We start from the raw sequence: 25,557 nt of genomic DNA, 5'->3' as shown, positions 1-25,557 counted from the left end.
GTACAGCGGTGATGCTGTGCTGGAAAACATTGGGGTCTGACACAAAGAAAGATCAGCCAAGACCACCAGGAGGTGCTCCACTCAAAGCATTCAGAAATGATCTCTACGTGCCCTACAGGTGGAGCTCTAAATTTAGCTCACTCTGCAAGACACTCGCTTCCAGTGCAAATCTTCAAAACTGAAATGTGTTGTGGTGCACAGCAATATTAAAATGAGCAAACATCATAAACAGGAAAACTAAGGCCTCTTGGAAAGGACGTCTTGAATTCCTGACAAGACTCTTGACTTCTGCAGAACTTCAAGAGTAAGCATTAGTCATTAGGGATTTCATGTTTATGTTTTAATTCCTTCTCCTTTTTATGTTTCTTTTATCTTTGGTTCCTTTATTTCTAATTTTGGTTGTTTGCCTCCACTGTCTCCCTGTGTCTTACAGAATGGAATACAAAATTCTATTATTAATCCTACCAAGCTTTAAATGGCCTTGCACCTTACTACCTCAGTGACCTTCTCCATTGCTATCCTCCTGTTCACCCACTAAGGTCTTCTGATTCTGGCAATCTTGTTGTGCCCCACGCTAACCTGCACTCTATGGGTGACAGGACCTACAGCTGCCTAGTGTCCAGACTTTGGAATGACCTCCCAAAATTAATGAGATCAGCTGACTCCATTCATTCTTTTAAAAACAACTTAAAACTCATCTGTTCAGGAAGGCTTTAACTTAACCTGATGTTCTGCCCCTTCTATCTGTTTTAGTGTTCTGTTCGGGAAACATTTGTATGTAATGTCACATATACCTGCTGTTCCTTTCTGAAATTCTGTGAAGCACCTTGAGCATGGGAAAGGCACTATATAAATAAAATGTATTATTATTATTATTATTATTAACCAGTAACTGTGCACTGCACGATAATGAAATTTGGAGTTTGTGCAACAGCATGTGGTGGTTTCTCTGGTCAGATAAGAAAAACTCTCTGGCTATCATGGGAAACACTGTGTGTGGCACAAACCCAACACTTGCCATCACCACAAGAACACCATTCCTACAGTGAAGTATGGTTGTGGCAGCATCATGCTGTGGGGATATTTTTCATGGCCAGGGATAGTAAATCTGGTCAGGATTGAAGGAAAGATGGACGGCACTAAATACAGGGAAATTCTTGAGGAAAACCTGTTTCAGTCTGCCCAGGATGTGAGCCTGGGATGAAGGTTCATTTTCCAGCAGGACAATAACCCTAAACATGTTGCTAAAGCTACACTGGAGTGGTTTAAAGGGAAACATTTAAGTGTCTTGGAATGGCCAAGCCCAGACCACAATCCAAATGAGAATCTGTGGCATGACTTGAAGAAGGCTGTACATCAACACAACCCATCAAACCTGAAGGAGCAGGAGCAGTTGTGCCTCGAGGATTGGGCGACAATCCCAGTGGCGAGATGTGCTCAGCTAACAGAGACATTCAACAAGAGACTTGCAGCTCCGTTTACAGCAAAAGGGGGGCTCAACAAGTTATTGACTTTTTGACAAAGTATTGATCGTTGATATTAGGTAGAATGCCTACTAGGAGCTTGGTGGTCTCGTGGCCTCGGAACCCCTGCACATTTTGATTTTATTTGTTCTCCAGCCATCTGGAGTTTTTTTTTTTTCTGTCCTCCCTGGCCATAGGACCTTACTTTATTCTTTGTTAATTACTATTGACTAATTTTATTTTCATATTTTTTCCTTTTCATCTTGTAAAGCACTTTGAGCTACATCATTTGTATGAAAATGTGCTATAGAAATAAATGTTGTTGTTGTTGTTTGGGGGGTGAATACCTCTGCACGTTCAAGATTTCTGTGTTTCTGTCTTAATTATTGCTTTCGACACAATAATATACATTTTGTACTTTCAATGGGGTAAGCATGTTGTGTAAGACAAATGGTGCTAAGCCCCCAATACTCCATTTTAATTTCAGGTTGTAACACAAAAAAAAAAAAAACAGGACAAATGCCTAGTGGCATTGTATATGGCTAAGATCTTTAGAGATTTTAACACAACACTTTGTCTTGCAGTTTTGCTCCACACTATTGGCCAGCATGAGCAAATACAAATGCAAAACATTAAAAAAGATATAGAAAAAAGAAAACAAAAACGACATAAATTCAATGGAAGTAGACAGATATGTTAACAAAATATCCATCCATCCATCCATCCATTATCCAACCCGCTATATCCTAACTACAGGGTCATGGGGGTCTGCTGGAGCCAATCCCAGCCAACACAGGGCGCAAGGCAGGAAACAAACCCCGGGCAGGGCGCCAGCCCATTGCAGGTTAACAAAATATGATAAAATTAAATCTATAGCTTTCTGTCAGTAATAACAGTGTGTTTGTATTGTGTTAGCCATTATGAATGTAGCGAGAATTTAAGCAAAATGATAACGTTTATTGGCTAACTAGAAAGATTACAATATGCAAGCTTTGGAGGCAACTCAGGCACCTTCTTCAGGCAAAGCTTGCATATTGTAATCTTTTTAGTTAGCCAATAAAAGGTGTCAATTTGCTTGACTTGTCAGTAATAAAGTATATTAAAGGTTTTAATGTTGTTTCCAGCTAAAGTTTTTTTTTTATTATTTTAGTACAGCAGTACTCACTGGATGTCTGTCTTAATTGTTAGTTCAGTTAGAATGAAAACCTTCGCGCACTGGTGCCGTCAGGAGCTTATTTGCAAACATATGGCTAAAGCCTCGCAAAATAACGATCGTCGTCATTTTGTGATATTACCTACTAATTTACTTACCTGACATAACATTCGCAGAGCCTGTCAGCTTGATTAACTATCCCATCGCAACAGTAGTTTAAGCGTTTTTAGCTGAAGAGAAAAGGCCGGAATGAAGCCCGTTAATTTTCTAATTCACATCTACACCTGCTCAAACCCAGCCCTGCCCCCTATGATCTGATTGGTTACTTTCTAAAGAATTAGAGCTGCCGAGTTTTCTGCTTAAATTCCAATTGGCTGCAAGTTTTTGAGTTCCGCCCACTCTTGTCTATTTTCAATAGCGATAACTAAACATCAAAGGAAAACGTGTTAAAAAAAGAGAGAGCTTAGACACCCCGTAATCTAACAGACGTCGGATCAAGCGGGAGGTTTTTTTTTCCCCCCTTTCTTCTTAAATTCTTCCGCAAGAATAATGGCTTAATCTGCTCCTTCAAGAGCACAAAAAAAGGACTCATTAGTTTAAACCGTTTAGAGAGGAAGCAGTCCGTGCAAGAAAAGAACGATTAAAAAAGTTTTGCATAAAGTTAACTAATCTTTTGATCACCGCAACTGGATATACATAATCGTTTAATACTAATGAAGTGGCTTAGTTGCGGCTTGTGATTTTTTAAAAATTATTTTTATTTATTAATTTCTACACTAAGTCGACTTTTAACTGTAGGCTGCATGTAAACGCAGTCTGTTTTTATTTTTTCGGCAACAGAAGGACAGACGCGGCGATGCTGAGTAGAGAGCAGCGGCTTCTCCCACGGCGCGCCTGCCTCCTCGTGCTGTTCGGCTGCGCTCTCTCTCTCGGGCTTCAGCTTAAGAACTTGACCCGCGAGGCAAAGAAGTGGAGACCAGGGCTACCGGCAGCTGTGCCGTCTCTGAAGAACAATCGTTCCTCTGCAAAACTGCAGATCGGCGTGGGCAGGATCGCGGTGCAAGACAAAGAATCCGCAGGGAACGCGACCGGCGAGTTTGGCCAGCTGACAGGGTAAGTGTAACACGGGGCCAGCCGTATCGGGAACAATTCACACAACCATAGAAAGTGGGAAACCAGTAAAATCAATATACGAACATTCAAATGGACGTTGGTTGATATGTGCATGCCGGCTTGTCGTTATTTTTCCGCACCGAGAGACAGTGTGGCTATTCATTAACGACTCATTGATTTGCGCAAAGTAACTAAAACAGAAGTTACACCTGATTCTTAACGGGAGACTAGAGAATGCCGATGCTTCTTACGTCAATTTTCTCATCAGATATGGGGAAAATTGGCGCCTTGTCATGGACGGGACGCCAGCAACTGAGCAACGGAGCAATTCTGAGTCGTAAAATCAGCTAAACGATGGGAATAAAATAAATGCCAAAATACACTAAGAGGCCACCAGAAACAGAAATCGCGCAGGACGCAAAGAACCGCGAAGCCCCGCATTATCGGCAGCTCCACGGCGCAGCGAAAGACAAACAGCTGCAGCTCCTTAAAAGTGAATTCTGACTCGAGCCATTTTCTCAAAAGATAAAACACTGGGCTTCAAAGCATGGATTAGAATAATAACCTGTTCTTGTAAAGTATAAAATGTAAATACAAACAACCGCCAGTCTTTTGTGAGCTTAATTAAACGCTTAAGGTACAGTAAACATTAGAATGATAATCATTTCAAGTGTAGTGTGATATTGTTGGCATGAGAAGAATACATCTGATTTAATGCAATAAAACAGCACCATGCAATCTAAAATGAATCTCAGAAAGTACAATATAACATTAAAATGCACAGATTAAGAATAATAAGCTGAGACCGACTCGCCTTCAGTCACCTGAGACTCCGAATTGAATTAAGCCAGTCTGACAACAGATGAATATGAATGGACAATCATAACTAGTCCTCACAGGGTAATTCTAGCATCAGCTCAAACACACTTTTACTTAGAGGTGAACAATTTAAAGCTCACACCACTTCTTTGGAAGCAACCAGTACAAACGGTGGTGTCTATGAACCCCAAAGGTTAACTGATAAAGACCTCAGCACTGTCCGAGACCACCCTACATATTCAGTCTTTCTGGTTAAAAAGATGAAACAGCAGAAATGCTAATAGATAAATGTGTACACTTCTGTTTTAAAATATAACACCTCACCTTTCCATGCCTGTATAATATCCACCTTACTAAAAGGACAAGTGTCTGTGTATTTGTGTATCTCTTTAGTTATCTGTCTCTTTGATAAGCCATTTGGTATGGGATTCATAAAATCCGTGCCAGTGTTTGTAATGTGCCATCTATTGGAATGAAAAATGCAATGCATTTTGTTTCTACATGCAGTAGAAAATACATTTCAATACATTTTAGTGCCTACATTTTGTGTCTTTCTAATTAACAAGATGAAACAGCTGAAATGCTAATATAGAAAAGACCACACATCTTATTTAAAATGAGAGTACCTCACCTTGCACGTGTAATATCCACCTTAATAAAAGGATAACCGTGTGTGTGTGTATTTGTGTGTCTGTTAGGTTGATTTGACACTGTGTTATGCTATTTGGTATGTGATCTGCAAAAGCATGCTAATATTTGCGAAGCACCATCTGTTGGAATGAAAAGTGCAATGCAATTTATTACTACACCAGTAATGGTGTACTGCACAATAACATGCAGTGAATACACTTGACTTGAGCATTCATAGTATTCATCCTCTTTCTCTGTACGTTTAGCATTCATTTGCTTGTTTGTGAGGTTGATGTGCTTACTGCTTCCTGAGCAGCTCTCTACCAGCCTGCTTCTTCTCTTCTTAAAACTGATTAAGTCAGTGTTTGTGTTGCAATTACTTAGTACATTTTCTTAAATTTTTCACTTAAGCTGGCACTTAAATCTTCAATCTGCCTCAAGAATGATTTAAGATATGAAGAGATAGGTGAAGTGACAGTGAAGGTGGTAGGGATGAGAATGGTGCTTGTAGGCAATGCGCCGTACGGCCGCCTTGCTGGTCGCTGCCAAGAGTTGATTCTACAATAAAATAAAATAAAAACAGTAATAAATATCACTGAGAAAGCGGACAGTAGACTTCACGTAGTATATGTGTTCCAAATTTCAGGTCAATAGGTCAAACAGTTTGTGAACTACAGGTGATTTAAAATCCTGGACAGACAAACGAACAGCCACAGTAGTATATTATATATGAAGATGTATTGTAAAATAAATTTCAGTACATTCTTTTGCCAATATTTTGTGTTTTTCTGATTAAAAAGATGAACCAGTAGAAATACTAATATATAAAGACCACACCTTTTATTTACAATGATAATACCTCACTTTTCCAGGCAAGTGTAATATCCACTTTACCAAAAGCACAAGTGTTTGTTTATCGTATCTGTGTGTCTCTTTGATATGGCATTTGCTATGGGATTTGTAAAAGCAGTGCTAATGTTTGTGATGTGCCATCTATTGGAATGAAAAATGTAATGTATTGTATTATGCTTTACAAAATACATTTCCATACATTTTTTGGGCTACATTTTGTGATTTAAAAGATGAAACTGTTGAATTACTTGTACATAAAAAAGACCACATTTATTATTATCATAATTTTAAATAAAAATAAAATATATTAGTAAAATGATCTTTTCATGCAAGTATAACAGTGTTAGTATTCTTAGGTTGATCAGTCTCTTTAATATACCATTTAGTATGGAATTTGTAAAAGCAGTACTAATGTTTGTGATGTGCCACCTGTTGGAATGAAAAATGCAATGCAATTTATTACTACATGTATTGTAAAGTATATTTCAGATCATTCTTATTCAGTACATTTATTGTTAAGGAAATGAGTGGCTGAACCAGGCCAAAGGGACGTCCACGTAACATCTGGCTGCGGCAATTCCAGAGGGTGGGACTGGGCTACATGTTTGCCTGGGGGTGTTACAAATCAGGAGCCCGAGCTGTTTCGTCATGTGGTGGGTGCAGCAACATGCTGTACCAGTGCATGCTTCCCAACCTGACCTGACCTGACATTCTTGTGCCTACATTTTGTGTCTTTCTGTTTAAAAATGATGAAATGACAGAAATGCTAATATATAAAAAACACACTTCTTATTTAAAATGATAATACCTTTCTATTCAAATCTAATATCCACCTTACTGAAAAGAACAAGTGTTTGCATATGTGTACGTTCATTCGGTCGGTTTGTCTGCGTGTTATTCATAAAAGCAGTGCTAATGTTTCTGATGTGCCACCTGTTGGAATGAAAAATGCAGTGCATTTCTTTTAATGTGTGCATTGCAAAGTACATTCTAACACATGGTGCACTGCGTAGCTTTTGTAGCTTCCTTAGAAAGCATGGTGCTGTTATGGAGGTTTCTGGTACTAACACTAAGGGTTCACCACAAGGTTAAGTAGGACTACGTCCACATTACCAGGCTGACTCAAATCAATTTCTTTTTTTTTTTTTGCCATAATGAGACACACATCTGATTTTAGGGCTGTCATTTTCAGATATGTTTCTGATTTGTGGCCTTGCAACATGAATTAAAAAGGTAAGATTGGAATGCTTGTGTTTTATTTTTGTTTGTTTAAATGCATGGGCTGAACGCTGTCGTCTATGCTGACAGCAGAGCAAAACATCAATTGAGGAGAGCTACAGCTGTGACAACAGTCCCATTCCCACCATTGCTGACTCTTTTCTTGTACCCACACATCTCTTGGTGCAGCTGTGCCAGCAATATGCCTGAGAAAACAGCAAAAGCTAAAAGTCTGGCTTTTTTTCGCCTACCCAACCTAATCCTGTATAGCTGGTGTTTGCCATCCTCTAGAAGAAAATGCAATGCATAGACTAGCAACTAGCACAGCTATTGTGTCGGTTTCAGTGCCACGAGTCATCTGATGAATACAGTGTGCCGTTTTGGAGGACAGATGCGTTCACATTAGTTTGGTACAGTAGGTCACTTGTACTGAGGAACGTTGTGACCTGCAGAGGGCACTCCTGCCACGCAGAGCCGACACAGACAAGTTTTTATTTTTTTACTTTTTCCTCGTGGGAAACACTTTCACCCGTTTCCCACCTGTACAGCACAGTTAGAACACAGGCACAATACACACTTTTCTTCTTTCTTTTTCTTCCATCTCTTTCTCTCTGTCTCTCTATCCACCTCCACTCTTCCTGGCAGGCTTTGTCCTCCACCTCTCGACTCTGGTGTGCAGAGTAGTGGCAGCTGGCACCTTTTATAGGGCACCCAGAAGTGCTCCAGGTGTCCGGTGACCTTCTTCCAGCAGCACTTCCAGGTGTGGCAGAAATGCTGCAACGAAAGGGGCTCAGCAGTACCTGCAACACCCACGAAAACCCAACAGCCCTGTGAGGCATGGCAGTAACCCAGAGGAGCTGCCATGTAGAGCTCAGTGGGAGGTAATGCCCTGCATAAGCTTTCTCCCCCCGTCCTACCACTCTAGAGGCATCCCAGACTTTGTAAGGGCCTCAGCCGTCTGCCACAATGTAAACCGACAAGATTGGCAAATCTGATTAGAACCAAAAATCGGAACTGAGCAACAAGGCTTGTAATGTGAATGTAGCGTAAGAAAACTGAGCACCAGCTGTTGGGCTTGGAAAAAAACTTGTCAGCCATTTTGTCTGAGTGTATCTCTTATCTCCAAGAGGATGTTCAAGGGGGTCTGAACTGAACATAATCAGTTCAAATAAAAGCTTTAGGACTCTCTCGTGGAGGACTGTAGAATGAAGTGTTGAACCAGGCCCCTTCGCTACAACAAGAATAATACGGTTTGCATCCAAGGCCACCTATGTGCTGATGCTGTGATATCGCTCGCGATTCACATATGCATGCAATGAATGATCTTTATGTGTGTGCCATTAATCACACCAGGGATTTGCATGACTGCAGCTTGCTTTTATGGTGGTGAAATGCGTAAATCTGTGTAATACCTCAAGACTTGTGAGGGTGTTGAAAGTGTTGCAGAATGTTCAAGAAATGGTTCATTTTGACACACCAAAATCATCGCTATTACAAAGTTGCATTTGACACTTGGCCTAAAAAAACATAACATGACAAACATTTTTATTTTGTATACCAGTGCATGGCTCCTTCATGTGGATGGTGACGTACAAGGCTTGTGAAGAATATTATTCTTTATCGTTTTACAACTTCAATGTTTTCCACAGTTTCCAGAACATTCTACCTTACCCAGGATGTGCATGGCAGTCTCTGCCTGAATGACATTTTCTTGTAGCTCCTAGCGAGTTAGGACAGCTTGTAATCCTGGTGAATTAAGAACAATTTCTTAATTTAGGAAAACTGATCAAATGCTTTTACTCCTGATGCAGTTAGGATCGTTTTCGTACTTTGAGATGCTTGACAAATGCAACAGCAACAACATTTCTTTCTCTAGCACATTTTCATACAAATAATGTAGCTCAAAGTTCTTTACATGATGAAGAAAGAGAAAAAAGACAAATAAGAATTAAAATAAGGGAACACTAATTAACATAAAATAAAAGTAAGGTCCGATGGCCAGGGAGGACAGAAAAAAAAAAAAAAAAACTCCAGACGGCTGGAGAAAAAAATAAAATCTGCAGGGGTTCCAAGGCCACGAGACCACCCAGCCCCCTCTAGGCATTCTACCTAACATCAACGACCTCAGTCAGTTCTCATGATATTCAGGGTTCACATGGAAGAATTTGATGATGACGGTCATGTGGACTTCTGGCCTTTAATCCATCAATGGAGGGACATCACAGTGCTTTGATCAGGTGGTGGTGGCGCAGGTCGCCTCCACAAAAAAACGGAAAAAGAACAGAAGAGAGAGTAGGGATTTGTATGGATTGCGGAGCCACCATAAATGATAATGATAATTAATTGAATATACAGAGTATCAGGATTAAACTAAGATGTAGGTATGAGAAAGCCATGCTTAAACTAATGAGTTTTTAGCAGTTTTTTTAAAGAGCTCCACAGTATTAGCCTGGCAAATTTCTATCGGTCAGCTATTACAGATGTTAGGTGCATAACAGCAGAAGGCCGCCTCACCATTTTTAAGTTTAGCTCTTGGAATAATAAGCAGACACTCATTTGAAGATCTAAGGTTATGATCTGGGGTGTAAGGTGAATGACAGTACAAAATATAAGAAGGCTTTATAAACCATAAGCAGTATTTTAAAGTCAATTCTAAATGACACAGGTAACCAATGTAGTGACGTCAGGACTAGCGTGATGTGCTCGGATTTTCTTTTCCTAATTAAGATTCAAGCAGCTCCATTCTACACTCATTGCAATTGATTGATGTCTTTTTTGGATGGTCCTGAGAGGAGTGCGTTACAGTAATCCAGCTGACTGAAAACAAAAGCGTGAACTAATTTCTCAGTATCTTGCAATGTTATAAGAGGTCTAACTTTTGATATATTTAAGTGAAAAAATGCTGTCCTAGTAATCTGATTCTGGGACATTCACAACATTCTTTTGAAGCCATTCCTGTCTGCTTAGGGCCGTTGGCTTTCTGGAAAACAAATCTCCTCCCAAGGTGTAGGTTTCTTGCGGACCTTCTTCCATGTACCTTCTGGCAGATTCTAGCCAAGATGTTGTGTGTGCTTGTGTATTTATTTATTCTTTTATCAGTGACTTTCTGTTTGCTGCACTCCTTTTAAGCTGCAAGTGCTGAATAGTGATGTGCAATGAACGAACAAACTAATTCTTTTGTACTCATCTTGGTCTCTGAATGAACGTACTGGTGCAATGACATTATAGAACGAGTACTCCTCATTATTTCTCTTAATTATATCCAAATCAATTTATAACTTTTATGTAATGTGCTTTTTCTGGATCTCTCTCTCCATTAAAACGTAACTACCATAAAATTAGAGACTGTTCATTTCTTGGTAAGTAAGCAAACTTACAAATTCAGCAAGGGATCAAATCATTATTTCCCCCACTGTAAAATAAAAATTAGTTTTTGTGAAAATTGCATTGTTTCTGAAAAGTTGCATTAGATAGATAGATAGATAGATAGATAGATAGATACTTTATTAATCCCAAGGGGAAATTCACATACTCTAGCAGCAGCATACTGATAAAGAAAATATTAAATTAAAGATTGATAACAATTTAGGTATACAGACAGACAATAACTTTGTATAATATTAACGTTTAAACCCCCCCGGGTGGAATTGAAGAGTCGCATAGTGTGGGGGAGGAACGATCTCCTCAGTCTGTCAGTGGAGCAGGACGGTGACAGCAGTCTGTGGCTGAAGCTGCTCCTCTGTCTGGAGATGATCCTGTTCAGTGGATGCAGTGGATTCTCCATGATTGACAGGAGTCTGCTCAGCGCCCGTCGCTCTGCCACAGATGTCAAACTGTCCAGTTCTGTGCCTACAATAGAGCCTGCCTTCCTCACCAGTTTGTCCAGGCGTGAGGCATCCCTCTAGTCGGCTCTGTCCTCTCTTGCACAGAAAATCAGTGTTGGCAGTCCAGTCCACTTTATCATCCAGCTGTACTCCCAGGTATTTATAGGTCTGCACCATCTGCACACAGTCACCTCTGATGGTCACAGGGTCCATGAGGGGCCTGGTCCTCCTAAAATCCACCACCAGCTCTTTGGTTTTGCTGGTGTTCAGGTGTAAGTGGTTTGAGTCGCACCATTTAACAAAGTCCTTGATTAGGTTCCAATATTCCTCATCCTGCACACTCCTGATGCAGCCCACGATACCAGTGTCGTCAGCGAACTTTTGCACGTGGCAGGACTCCGAGTTGTATTGGAAGTCCGATGTCTATAGGCTGAACAGGACCGGAGAAAGTACAGTCCCCTGCGGTGCTCCTGTGTTGCTGACCACAATGTCAGACCTGCAGTTACCGAGACGAACATACTGAGGTCTGTCTGTAAGATAGTCCACAATTCATGCCACCAGGTATGAATCTACTCCCATCTCTGTCAGCTTGTCCTAAGGAGCAGAGGTTGGATGGTGTTGAAGGCACTAGAGAAGTCCAGAAACATAATTTTTACAGTACCACTGCCTCTGTCCAAGTGGGAGAGGAATCGGTGTAGCATGTAGATGATGACATCCTCCATTCCCACCTTCTCCTGGTATGCGAACTGCAGAGGGTCGAGGGCGTGGCGGACCTGTGGCCTCAGGTGGTGAAGCAGCAGCCGCTCCATGGTCTTCATCATATGTGACGTCAGAGTGACAGGCTGGAAGTCATTCAGCTCACCAGGACGTGATACCTTTGGGACTTGAGTGATACAAGATGTTTTCCAAAGCCTCGGGACTCTCCCCTGTTCCAGGCTCAGGTTGAAGATGCGCTGTAGAGGACTCCCCAGCTCCAACGCACAGGCCTGGTGATACTCCATCTGGACCCACTGCTTTGCTGGCACGAAATCTCCTCGGCTCTCTGCTTACCTGGGCTGCTGTAATTGTGGGTGGAGGGAAACTCTCTCCTATGCTGGTATCAGCAGAAGGATGGGTGGAGGGTGCAGTATTCCGAGGTGAGAGTGGGTTAGGGTGGTTTTGGAACTTTTAAAATTAGATTATGGTTTGAAAAAAGTCAAATCTTTTCTGAATGATGAAATGGGGTGTCGGAGTAGCTAGCACTGTGGTTTCATCTTCCAGGGCGCTGAGTTCAATGCAGTGGTCTCCTTGTGGTCTTTTTTTCTAGGAACGCTTGCTTTCCTTACATCAGCTCAAAGATGTGAGAATTAAGTTACTTTAAATGGAGACTCTCAACCAGCCCAGTGTTGGTAAGTGCATGCGTGATGAGTCCAGGGTGGACTTGTCACTGTTTCATCTGGAGTAGGCCCTGCCATCCTGCAGCCTTGTAAGGAGAGCACTGGATTGGGGAACTAGATTGATGAATTTTAATAAAAAGGAATGCCCTCCAAGGCGGCACGGTGGGTAGCGCTGCTGCCTCGCAGTTAGGAGACCCGGGTTCATTTCCCAACCCACTGAATCCGAACACAGGGTCACGGGGGTCTGCTGGAGCCAATCACAGCCAACACAGGGTACAAGGCAGGAACCAATCCTGGGCAGGGTGCCAACCCACCGCAGGGGACACACAAACACACCCACACACCAAGCACACACTAGGGCCAATTTAGAATCGCCAATCCACCTAACCTGCATGTCTTTGGACTGTGGGAGGAAACCGGAGCGCCAGGAGGAAACCCACGCAGACACGGGGAGAACATGCAAACTCCACGCAGGGAGGACCCACGTCCCCAGGTCTCCCAACTGTGAGGCAGCAGCGCTACCCACTGCGCCACCGTGCCGGTCATTTGTTATTGAAATTCTTAATAAATAGTTGTAAAAAAAAGTGCGGAAACTTTTTGAACATCCCTTGTGTATACTGTGGTCCCGCATAACTTCCTGGAAGCAATTGAGCACTTGAAGTACTTCTGGGTCGGGAGTTAAACAATAGCCTCTCACTTGACCCAAATAGTTGGAGTCTGGAGAAAAGATGGACAACACTCGCTTAGGTGGAATGGAGGAGGAGGACGAAGGAATAGGAGAAGCATGTGAGGAATTGCTGTCCTGTATTATCAAGCTTTGGAGCTTCTCTGGCACTAGGGAAAGGACTCTTGTAAAATGTACACGTTGTTGTAATTAAAAGCACCAGATTTGAACCCGGGACTGCACCTGTGGTAGTTGTGTCTGGGATTTGGGGCTCAAAGACATCTCCTTCAGGCCGCAACACATTTGACATTTTTGCCCATCTTTCTACACTCAATAACTCATAGTGACAATGCGAAAATTGTTTCCGAAAGGTTTTCAAATCTCTCAATATAAAATCCAACGTCTGTCTGTCTGTCTGCTTTTCACGAGAGAACTACTTAACGGATTTAGATCGTTTTTTTTCTATAATTTGCCTGAACATTCCAGTTGATTTTGTGACTTCTGTCATTGCGTTAAGTATCATAGTTTGTTTGCAGTACCGATTTATTAGTGACTCATCGGGCTGGTGGGCCCTCCTCACTTGCATGCCAGCCACGGGGCATAGCTTACCTTTGCTCAGCCAGCGAATTTTCTATAATTTGCTTGAACATTCCGGTTGATTTTGTGACTTCTCTCACCATGCTAAGAATCATAGTTCACTTGCAGGAGCGATATAGTCACGCTAATCCAAGACAGAGGCTGTGGGCCGAGGGGAGGGGGAAGTGTGACATCAGGAGTGGGGAGCCGGGCAGGGCCCTCCTCACTGTCCTGTTTTATTACTACATGGTCGGAGCCATGTGGGACAGCTAGTTTATTATAAATCAAAAACGAAAATCTCTCATTTATGTGGGCGTTAAGACACTTGCATCATTACTTTGTAGATGACGATTTGGCAGCAATTAGAGCTTCACGTCTTCTTGGGAAAGTCTCTCCAAGCTTTACACATTTCGTATGAGCTGTTTATCCTGTTCTTCTCAAATGCTCTCAAGCTCCGTTAAATTGGATGGGAAACGTCTGTAAACTGCCATCTTTAGATCTCTCCACAGATCTTCTGTGGGGCTTAAGTCTGAGCTTTGGTTGCCTTCACGAAGCACTACTGGCTCACGTGGAGCCTAAGTAGGTTGAATGCCTCCTTCTGGAAGATCCCATGGGTATACGCAAAGACCCATCGCTACTCATTAGGACCACAATTCCCATGAAGCATTGTGGGTGTGTAAATTGGAGTCCCACCAAGGGGATGCCGTCAGCAGGAGAACACCTGACCAATGGTGCCAGGTCCACGTTTCTTCACCCAATTCTGCTATTTTTTTTGATTGGCGCCGTCCACTGAAAAAAATGAGTTGGGTGTTGTGTTTTTTTTTTTTTTTTTTGGGCTACTTTTTAAAAAACATTGTGGTATTTTGGGCTATTTTTCACATTCCCTCCTCCGCCATTTTTTTCTTTTCATGTTTTAGGGACCCTCCCCTTGTTCCTCACACCTGTATATGAATGTTAGCATTCTAAAATCTCCACCCTGGCCCCCCATTCTTTGATGGTGTGTACATAATCCACAGCTCTTGATGAAACAATGTGTTTTCTGGTATGTCACTTCAATAATGTTGGGTTTTGGGCTAATACACAGATTTTGAGCTGTACATCATTTTTTAAGGACCTTACAGCTCTGCACCTGATCCCCAGAAGGCAGTCTACTCCAGTTGGCCCATTATGTTGGCTTCTCATTTGGGTAAAGGGATAGCAATGCCCACCTATCTACTCAAATCATCCTTCATAAGGGTCACCCGGCTGACTAAGGAATTAGCCACTCCATCCCAGATGCCAGCCAGTCCATGTCCTCTTTTACAATATAAGGACACACGCAGACACTTCTGATGTATTTTTAAGTTTAGGCTCTGGAGCTCCCAGGCCAGCTGCATTCTGTGATCTCCAGGCAGACATTGAAAAAAATCAGTTAAATAGAAAACATATGAAAACAGGTCCGTAATTTGTGAAGGCAGGGTAAGAAGAAAAAGTAAATGGTAAATATCTAGTAATTGTCAATTGAAAAAAGTGCCTACGATAAATTAAAAAGCCACGTATTAAAGTAATATAAAGAGTCTCGGCAGCAGCTCTAACAAGAGAATGTTATGCTGAACTGATGCAGCTTTGAATTAAATAACCCTCTTTAATAATGGTTGATAAATTAGTAAAGGGTTAGGGCTTCCATATAACTGCTTTCCTATCTGATTTTTAATCACATAACATAAGCACAGTTTTTTAAGCAGTTTTGTAAGCAGTTGCTTTCAGTGTTGGGTTTTGTTTTTTTCTGTGATGGGTTAAGGCATTTCGCAAGATCCTGGTTGTGTGGTGTCTGATATGCATGATATTCTATTCACTGCTTTGATCATCATTTTTGAAGAGATCAAATGCCCAGATTTGGGGGCAAACTGATTGTGCTTTCAATTCATTGAACATTTAGGAATTTATAACTATAATAGTGATCGAAAGATATGGGAAAAGCTCTTGGACATAAGCACACTGACACTTTATTGCTAATCCTTTTAGAATTTGCTGCTTTGCTTGCGTTGCTCGTGATCTAATCTGAATTTGTAATCTGATAAATAATAATGATCTTGTCATCAAGTGCCAGTAAATGTAATCTGTCCGTTATTCTTTTGTGTGATTTCTTGGTACTTATTTGCCTGTGATTTTATCAGGAATTGAAATGATATTGAATTGCATTGCTTTATCTGTTTGCGTGTAGCTGTAGTCTTGTGTGCTTTGTAGTATGAAGTGTGGGAGGACACAGAGGCAGAAAGAGAGAGAGAAGGGGTGTGGGGGGGATTTATGTCAGAGAAAAATGGCAATGTTTTAAGCACTCTAAAATAAGAGTCACAGGTCAGCTGCTGAATTAAACTCATATGAACTCCAAGATTTATTTGATTCTGTTTCTGTGAAAAGCCAACTTTCCATATTTGGACAAATTAAAGTATCTGTCTGTCTGTCATACAGTGTCTCTCTGTCTTGCTCTCTTCTATCATATAGTGCCTTTTATCTATCTATCTATCTATCTATCTATCTATCTATCTATCTATCTATCTATCTATCTATCTATCTATCTATCTATCTATCTATCTATCTATCTATCTATCTATCTATCTATCTATCTATCTATCTATCTATCTATCGCAGGCAAAGGACACAAGTTCAAAGCACACATGATTTTATTTTTCTTTCTTTTGCTTCTGGGCAACATCTTCCCCGTTCCCCACAAGCCATAACACGGTCCCCAAGCACGCCTCAACATAATACTCTTCTTCTTTTCTTTATACTCTTTTCCTATCTCTTTCTCCTCCACTCCTCCTCGGCAAGCTTTGTCTCCCTCCTCCCGACTCTGACTCTCCGGAGTAGCAGTTGTACGCTCCTTTTATAATGCACCCAGAAGTGCTCCACGCGCTCATTGACCTAATTCTGGCAGCACCCCCTGGTGGAGCCCACAGATTCCCACAGGGCTGCACCAAACTTAAACTCTCATGAAGCCCTATGGAGTCCTAGGCACTGCTGCAACCCAGTAGGGGCTGCCATCTAGCACTCCAGGGAAGGTCATGCTTGCTCCCCTGGTCCTTCCAGCATGGAGGCGACCTGGCCGGGCAAGGGTCCCAGCCACCCGCCACACTATCTGTCTGTCTGTCTATTATATAGTACCTTTCATATCTATCTATCTGTCTGTCTGTAACCAGATGTCCAAAGCTAGTGTGGTGCAGTGTTGTGTAATAGCAAAGTAGACATACTTGAGTATGTTTTGAGAATATTTGTACTTGACTTGAGTAAAACTTTTTCCCTCTACTTTTGCTTCACTACTAGGGATAAGGAAATACAACAGGGTTCTCAATTAATAAGTGTTGTAGATGCGTCTTTTCAAATAGGAATCTTGCTCAAACCGCCTAACTTGGGGGTTCTTCGGGTTGTGGTTGTTTTTAGCAGGAAGAGGCTGGTCCAGGCAGATGGACGCCAGAGTTGGTGCTGTTGTGGAAAAAACTTTCCTCTGTCTTCAAAGAAGGCAGTCATGGAGCTCAGATGAGAATGCAGAACATTTCTTTATTTGCACAAAGGTATACACAAATGTCTCAGTCCATGGAGTGAGTAATCAATTAATCATCTTTTATACTATTTTATTACCATAACCTCATCTAATACATCACGTCATCTGACTCTTAATATGATAATTTTATCACCTTATCCAATCAAAAAAAAACCACAATTAATTTCAGACTCCTGTCGACCCTCCCATTATTCTGAACTCCGCTTTCTAAGCTGGGGTGTTTGTGGATCGTTCAGTTGCTCTTATCGCCACTTCATAGGAGGGGGGTTTGGGCTTTCCCATTAGTTTCTCTTCATTTTCTAGAGGGGTGTTTGTTACTCCTTTACCTCATTCTAACGTTGGAAAATCAATTTGGTGGTTTCTATAGGATGAGGCTGACATCACATGCGTAAGCATGTTACCTTCAGTCCTTTTCTTTATGTTTAATATGTTATTCTGTTATAGCTTCATATTAAGTATATACAATACTTATATTAGATTGTCTTCAAAGATTATTATATATTATGAATTCTGTATATTTCCCACATTTGAGACTTTTTAAACTCCCACACATCTTGCCTGAAGAAGGACCCTGAGTTGCCTCGAAAGCTTGCATATTGCAGTCTTTTTAGTTAGCCAATAAAAGGTGTCATTTTGCTTGACTTCTCATTACATCAATAATGGCTAACACGGTACAACACTCCCGCACTATAAACTCCCACTGTAACTTGAGGTTGACCAGGTTTTTCTACTTTAACTCTCTCTCTGATTGTATCAATCATGTCTGTGATATTGATATTAACTACATTTTTCCTCCATAAATCTCAGAATTGTGTCCCATACCTTCTAAGTATGATGATAAAACATTGTCAACAACTATTTGATCAATGTTGTCGTTTTCCTGTATTTAAAGTAACAATTTGATTCCTTTCTTATCCAATGAACCTCAGCTATGTTAATTCACAATAATGTACCTAGTCCTATATTTTCATCTGTGATTTTAACATTTGCTAGAAACCGTTGGTGACAACACAGGCAACACAAGTATTTATTCAGAAGCTTCAGAAGTTACTAGTTTGTTGCCAAGGACGCATACGCAACAATGACCAGAGATGGAGTACTTGTACAAACAAACAGGCTTGCATTCACAAAGCCACCCTGATTTATATCCAGTTGTTTTATGTACCAGGCTAGCACCTTTGATTTCTACTAACGACGGGCAGAATACACGCTGACAGTAGGTGTCAATCCTCCCATCAGATGACGTCATCACTACTTTCGCTAATGCGAGTCGCTGGCCCTTTTCAGGAATACATTTTAATTATGCAGGTTGTACCAAAACTTCTTATTGATGTTAAAAAATTGTCTGCCACCAGCTAGGATCTTTGGCTTGTATCTGGGCTGTCCAATTTTCTCACCCAGTCTTTGCATAAGACACTTTTTCTCTGTTGTGCCCAATTTTTATTTTGTTTGACTATTTTCTATATTACCTAGGCCCAGGAAGCCATAGTGTTAATTATTTATCCTGTATTGCTGCCAACACATTCTAGTTTAAACTATATCTCAGTCTATACTAATGGATTTAGACATTTTGACCTGATTGTTCCTATTTCCAAAACACTTGCAATATAATATCACTTAAGTTTGCTCTCAAGTTTGTCCCGCGTCGTTGAGCCGATCAGCTGCTCCCCAAGCATGCGTGTGTGACAATGCAGAACGAGAGAAAAAAAGTTTAGAACATAATGGAGCCTAATGACGTCCCATCCTGCACAACGGTAAACAATGGAAAAAAAAGTAAAAAAAAATTCTTGTTACACGTTGCATTAGCCGTCTCATATATAATCGAATGCTAAAATGTACAAAATGCATGCATATTTTGCTAAATTTTATTAACAGTTACGAGAAATAGCAGAGTATATTGTACTTTGGAAAACACATTCCCCTAATCTTTTACTTTTGAATCTGAAGGCCCGCCCCTACTCCTCATTCATTGGTCAAGATCCTTCAATTCAAAAGCACAGAATTATGGGAATGTGTTTTCCTGTTTACAGTGTGGTCTGCTTTTTCTGGAAGTAACTGTTAATAATATTTTAGGAGAACATATGTTGAGCATACAAAAAGGTAATGGAACACAAGCATCATGGGAGTTTTTTTCCCTCCTTTCCATGGACATTTTTTTCACGTCGTTTGCCATTCTGTGACTCAAGTTGCCTTTCACTTCTGTTATATCATGAAATTTTTTTCTTTCACTCTGCATGAAAACGTGAGATTAAAGATTTTTCTCGGTCATCACTACAAACCACATGGGGTGAGTAACATGTATGAAAATCTCATTTTTGGTGGAATACTCCTTTAAGAAAAAATAAAATCTAAATGCAGAAACATGACGTCTGTAGTATAAAAGGATACTTCAATAGGTTTACAATCTTGTCATACACAGGAAATTGTTTTAAAAAGTCAAGCATTTTTAGGAATTAAAAAAAAAGGAATACTGTGCCTATACTTGCGGTTTAAAATGGGTTCTACGATGCATTGATGTAAACATAAAAAGAAAAACCTTCAAACAATTAGAGTACGTCCACTTTAGAGCAGTAAAATGTCCAATTACCTTCTGCATTTCTGGGTTATATTTACTGAAATAAAACAAAAATGGAAGTAATAAATTTTATCACAGAGTCTTGACGCTATTTTCCAGGGTTAATGGTATAGATTTAGCCGAGCACTTGACTTGAACGCCTTTACTTCCTAAAGTGTTATGTCTACCAGACTGTGCTAACTAAACTTTAGATTGTTTGTTTAATTCCCAAAGTCTTCCAGGCATTGGATTTCTTTATTTTTTCTCCCATTTGCTCTTTGGCACTCTTTACTTGATACATTGTTTGCTAATGAAACTAAAATATTAAGATCAAAATGGGACTGAATGGGTTTTAAAATAACTTTGTGGTCAATGAAGGCATCCCACAAATAAACTACCTCATGTCCCGCTGCCTGTTTGGCAGAGAGATGCTCGGAAGGTGAGCAGGGGGCCATGCGAGGGCCTGCGAGAAGCCGTATTTAAGAGACCCTCCAAACGGGCAAAAGTTAACAAAAGAAAGTTCCTGGCACTTGGGAAATTATCAGAAAGAACTCAATCAATATGCACCTCGCTGCTCGCCGCAGTCACAGCAGCAGCAATGCTTGTCCCTGAAACTGCTTGCTCTAGCAGGATAACTACATGTTTGGTGCAAACTGATTACAAATTATATAAAGAGAACTCTGTTATTTATAATGAAACTGTGTAAAAAAAGAAAAGTCCAGTGTTAGTTAGTGACTTGAAAGAGTTCAGACATCTTATAATGGGCAAAATTAGATATTAGCAGGGCAATTCAACGATAACACGACAAAAAATGTCAACTGGATTGGAGTTGAACTGAACTTCTATCACAATGAGTTTGCAATTTAAGAGTGACCTGGTACAGGAAAGGGATATGTCAAAAATAAAACTACCCTAAAACCTAAAATGGGGGACGTGACAACCACTTGTTTTATTCACCCCAATGTACACGCTTGAATAAAGCCTGTTTGATATACATTTACATCTATGGTGAAGGTAATGTTACTCCGGGACTATGTTACTAAATCATAAACTACAAAGCTACCTATATAAGTCTTAACTCACTCTTTGAGTGCGAGTGAATGATTTAACTTTTTGATTGGGAGCAAGATCCTGCCTCAAGTGGAGGAGTTCAAGTATCTCGGGGTCTTGTTCACGAGTGAGGGAAGAATGGAGCGTGAGATCGACAGGCGGATCGGTGCGGCGTCCGCAGTGATGCGGGCTCTGCATCGGTCTGTCGTGGTGAAAAAGGAGCTTAGCAGTAAGACAAAGCTCTCAATTTAAAGAACGAAAGAACGACATCACAAATACAAGCGGCTGAAATGAGTTTCCTCCGCAGGGTGTCTGGGCTTTCCCTTAAAGAAAGGGTGAGAAGCTCAGCCATCCAGGAGGAGCTCACAGTAGAGCCGCTGCTCCTCCGCATCGAGAGGAGTCAGATGAGGTGGCTCGGGCATCTGATCAGGATGCCTCCTGGACGCATCCCTGGTGAGATGGTCCGGGCACGTCCAACCAGGAGGAGGCCCCGGGGAAGACCCAGGACACGCTGGAGGGACTATGTCTCCCGGCTAGCCTGGGAACGCCTCGGGATTCTCCCGGAAGAGCTAGAAGAAGTGGCCGGGGTAGAGGGAAGTCTGGGTATCCCTGCTCAAGCTGCTGCCCCCGTGACCTGACCTCGGATAAGTGGAAGGGGATGGATGGATGGATGGATATTTATACACTCAGAGTCCTGAGAAGCCATAGCCTACCCTGGTGGCACCGTACATTAATAGATACAGTGCCATCAAAAAGTACTCTGACCCCTTCACTTTTTGCTACGTTGCAGCCTTGTGCTAAAATTATTTCAATCCATTTTTCTCTTATCAAGTATCGCTCCATGCCCCAGAATGACAAAACAAAAAACAAGATTTTAGACATTTTTGCACATTTATGAAAAATGAAAAGCTGAGATGTTACATTGACACAAGTATTCAATCCTTTTACTCAGTGCTTAGTTGAAGCCCCTAGAGGCAGTGATTACAGCTGAGAGTGCTCCTCACTCTGAGTTGACGAGCTACACACACCTGAATTCCGGGGATTTTCTGCTATTCTTCCCTGCAGATTTCTCCCCCAAAGCTCTCTCTGGTTGGATGGAGACTGTTGGTGGGCAGCTAATATCTGGTTTTTCCAGAGATGTTAAACTGGGGACAAGTCTGGAATCTGGATGGGCCACTCAGGAACATTCCCAGAGCTGTCCCTAAGCCACTCCTGTGTTGTTTTTGTTTTGTTTCTTGGGGTCATTGACCTATTGCCCAGTCTGAGGTCTGAGTGCTCTAATCTGGATTTCATTAAGGGTATCTCTGTTCTTTGCTCTGTTCAGTTTTCCCTTGACCCTGATTAGCATCCCAGTCCCTGCCACTACCATGCTTCACTTTTGGAATGGCGTTTGCAAAAGTGATGAACAGTGCCCGGTGTCCTCCAGATGTGACACTTGGTTTAATGATTAGAAAATCTTGTTTCTCATTGTCTGAGGGTTATCTCGCTGACTTTTTGCAAACCCCATGTAGGCTATCATTGCCGTCTGGCCACTCTGCCATAAAGCTAAGATTAGCGGAGTGTTGCAGTGGTGGTTACCATTCTGGAAGTTTCTCTCATTTCCATACAGGTTCTTTGGAGCTCAGCCAGAGAGGCCAGAGCGTTCTTTGTCATTTCTCTTACTCAGGCTGTTCTCCTTTGATTGTTCATTTTGGCCGGGCAACTGACTCTAGTTAGAGTTGCGGTTGTTCCAACATTATTCCAGTTAAAAATTATGGAGGCCGCTGTGCTCTTGGGAGCCTTCAACCCTCCAGAAATGTTTTTGTCTTCCTCCTCAGATTTATGCCTGCACACAATCCTGTCACTAAGGTTTGCAGTCAATTTGCTTGACCTCATGGCTTGGTGTTTGCTCACCTGTGGGGCCTTCTGTGGACAGGTGGGTGCCTTTCCTAATCATGTGAATGCTATTGAATTGACTACAGGTGGACTCCAAACAAGGTGTACAAACTGTAGATGAAAAATAAGGCACATTCGTCAGTTAACAAATAGGAGGTCTTTATTACAGCATGTCCTGTCAAAAATAAGATCTGAATAACCTGGGCTTTGAGTTATAGGAAGTTAGGACCTTCAAATATGATACCTCATTTTACTGACAAGTTAGTTCTATAAAAACAACAACAAAAAAACAGGAGACTTATGGTCCAGTAATTTTTAGGTTTGTTAATTAGAGAACTGATGAATTAGTTATTTTCGGACATTCGATGATCATGTGTAATTCTATGTAATACAGCAGCTTATTTTGAACTATATTCTTGTGACCGATAAATGACCCACAGGTAACAGCTTCATATCCCAGAGGTAAAAATTGGACATTGCCTGCCTCCTAAGGAAATACATTTGTCTTATGTGTGTATCCTAAGCATGGTGGCACAGTGGTAGCGCTGCTGCCTTGCAGTAAGGAGACCAGGGTCCGCCTCACAGGTTCTCCCAGCATGGAGTGTCTGACACACATGTGCTGAATAATTCTTAGTCTGAAAGTCCTGTGTGTTGTTGTGTCACAGAGAGGTTGTGCAACTTTGTTCATAATGGCACTCAGTTTGGTTTTCATATGATCTCCAGGAGCCTCATGTGTAAACAGTGCGTACGCACAAAAATGTTGTGTACTCCCGTTTCCATGCTCAAATCGTGATGTATAAAACCTAAACCTGACGTAAAGCCACACACATTTTTACAGTAGTGCAAACCCTGGCGTACTCAAGTTCTCCGCTTGGTTTTGCAAACTAACGGCACCCAGCGTCAAGCAGTGCTTTTGCTCCAGTGTGGTTTCCCTTTCTTTTTAAATCCTCATCCCTGATGCTGCTTTATAAATACACTGAAATTAACCGCATATTGTTCCTTTGTTTAAGGCATCTGGTTGTAATTAACATTGTAACAATACAATTCACAGAATGGCCAAACTATTCCAAATACAATAGCTTTAGCGTTGTTACTCTCACTGCAACTTCTTCTTCTTCTTTAAGCTGCTCCCGTTAGGGGTTGCCACAGCGGATCATCTTTTTCCATATTACTCTCACTGCACCACTCGGAGAAGCTGAATGGAAAGAGAATTACCAGTATACAGAATCAAGCACATGCTGCCTCAGCCATTCGCTATTTGAACTGCTCTCATCCGACAAACGCTTCAGAGCCTTTCCTGTTCATCCCAAGAACTTTAAATGCACTCAATCAGTCCATCGAGTGCTCCTTGTAGAACTGTTTGTACTTACTGCATAAGTACAATTACCAAACTGTAAACTTGCGATAGTTATAATATTGCACAACCTGCGCCACTTTATAAAGCGCGTATTTACATATGATGACAATATTATTTTTAGATGATATGCAGCAAAATATGTTTATTACATTATACAGATAAAATGTTAATGTCATTTAAATAGTCTATGTTGTTAATAATTAAACATGTGAGGACACAGTGATGCAGTGCTGGCTAGTTCAGGGACTGTTCCTGCCTTGCGCTGTATTCTTGCTGTGGCTGGCGCGACACTGGAAAGATAGATGCATATAATAATTAAACATGTACTACAAAGTTATTTCAATGTTCCTTTGAAAGTTTTGAAGAATCAGCATTCTAAGCTTACCGATGGCTTCACGTCTATTACAGAGTTGATTGTGTGGCGATTGGGTATTTGGAGAAAGAAAAGGAAGGACAGGAATTGGGGGTTAGTACATTTGAAAGAGACAGTACCGCTGCAATAAATTACTTCATAGAAGGCTGTGCACAGCGCAGCAAGCATCTTGCAGGAGGCAGGAACAGTCTGTGGGCGAGGCGCCTGGTCGTCGCGATCACTGCGCCACCATGTGCCCATGTTTAATAACATGCTTTAACTCTTATCATCATGAAAATGGTATCAAGTATACAGCTCAGTATTTTAATTATTCAGAGAGCTGTAATATCACGAATGTAATTTATTCTGTGTCCTGTTCGGAGAAAGAGAAAGCCCGTTTAAGAAGCACGTAGTTATTCACACACACAGAGCACATAAAATATCAAATACAAAACAAAGCATTTAACATGCTACTTTAGTTACAATGGTATTTGAGAAACTAGTAAATTAAACAATTTAAAGATGAAGTTTATGATGTTCTATTTTAATGACAAAATAAACTGCGTGATTGAAGTGGAAAAATAAAATGGTCAGTCAGTCATTACCCAACCCACTATATCCTAACACAGGGTCACGGGGGACTGCTGGAGCCAATCCCAGCCAACACAGGGCACAGGCCAGGAACAAATCCCCAGGCAGGGCGCCAGCCCACCGCAGTGCACACACACACTAGGGACAATTTAGGACCACCAATGCACCTAACCTCCCTGTGTCTGTGTGGGTTTCCTCCCACAGTCCAAAGACATGCAGAACATGCAAACTCCACGCAGGGAGGACCCGGGAAGCAAACCCAGGTCTCCTTACTGCGAGGCAGCAGCACTACCACTGCACCACCATGCTGCTCAAAAATAAAATGGCAAAAACCAAAAGCGGAATTTGTGAAAAAATAAAATGGATTCCATAGGATCCTATAAGTGGATGTGTGTTTTGTTTTAGTGGTGCTGCAGGTGGAGTTGCTGTGATGTAATAAAAAAATGAGACTTGTCTGACAATAAACTATTATTATAATCATTACCAAGTGCAGAATCATCTGAGAGTTTCTACAAGTGACATGGCCTGCTGTTGTATTACTAGCATGAG

The 25,557-nt window shown here is 41.3% G+C and overlaps 1 protein-coding gene across 1 annotated transcript in view; it reads left to right on the top strand.

The window, feature by feature from the left end:
• Positions 1 to 3,117: 3,117 nt before the first annotated feature.
• The window catches only part of LOC114647801 (latent-transforming growth factor beta-binding protein 1-like), a 636,168-nt gene continuing 613,728 nt past the window's right edge, over positions 3,118 to 25,557 (top strand). Inside the window, exon 1 of the mRNA XM_028796447.2 lies at positions 3,118 to 3,729. Within this exon, the coding sequence (XP_028652280.2) occupies positions 3,473 to 3,729 (257 nt within the window). The 5' untranslated portion in view covers positions 3,118 to 3,472. The remainder of the gene's footprint in view (positions 3,730 to 25,557) is intronic.

The sequence above is a fragment of the Erpetoichthys calabaricus genome, chromosome 1 (genome assembly GCF_900747795.2).
Source record: "Erpetoichthys calabaricus chromosome 1, fErpCal1.3, whole genome shotgun sequence".
NCBI lineage: Eukaryota > Metazoa > Chordata > Cladistia > Polypteriformes > Polypteridae > Erpetoichthys > Erpetoichthys calabaricus.
Note: the sequence above shows the minus strand (reverse complement) of the source record. Positions and strands in the feature narration are given on the sequence as shown.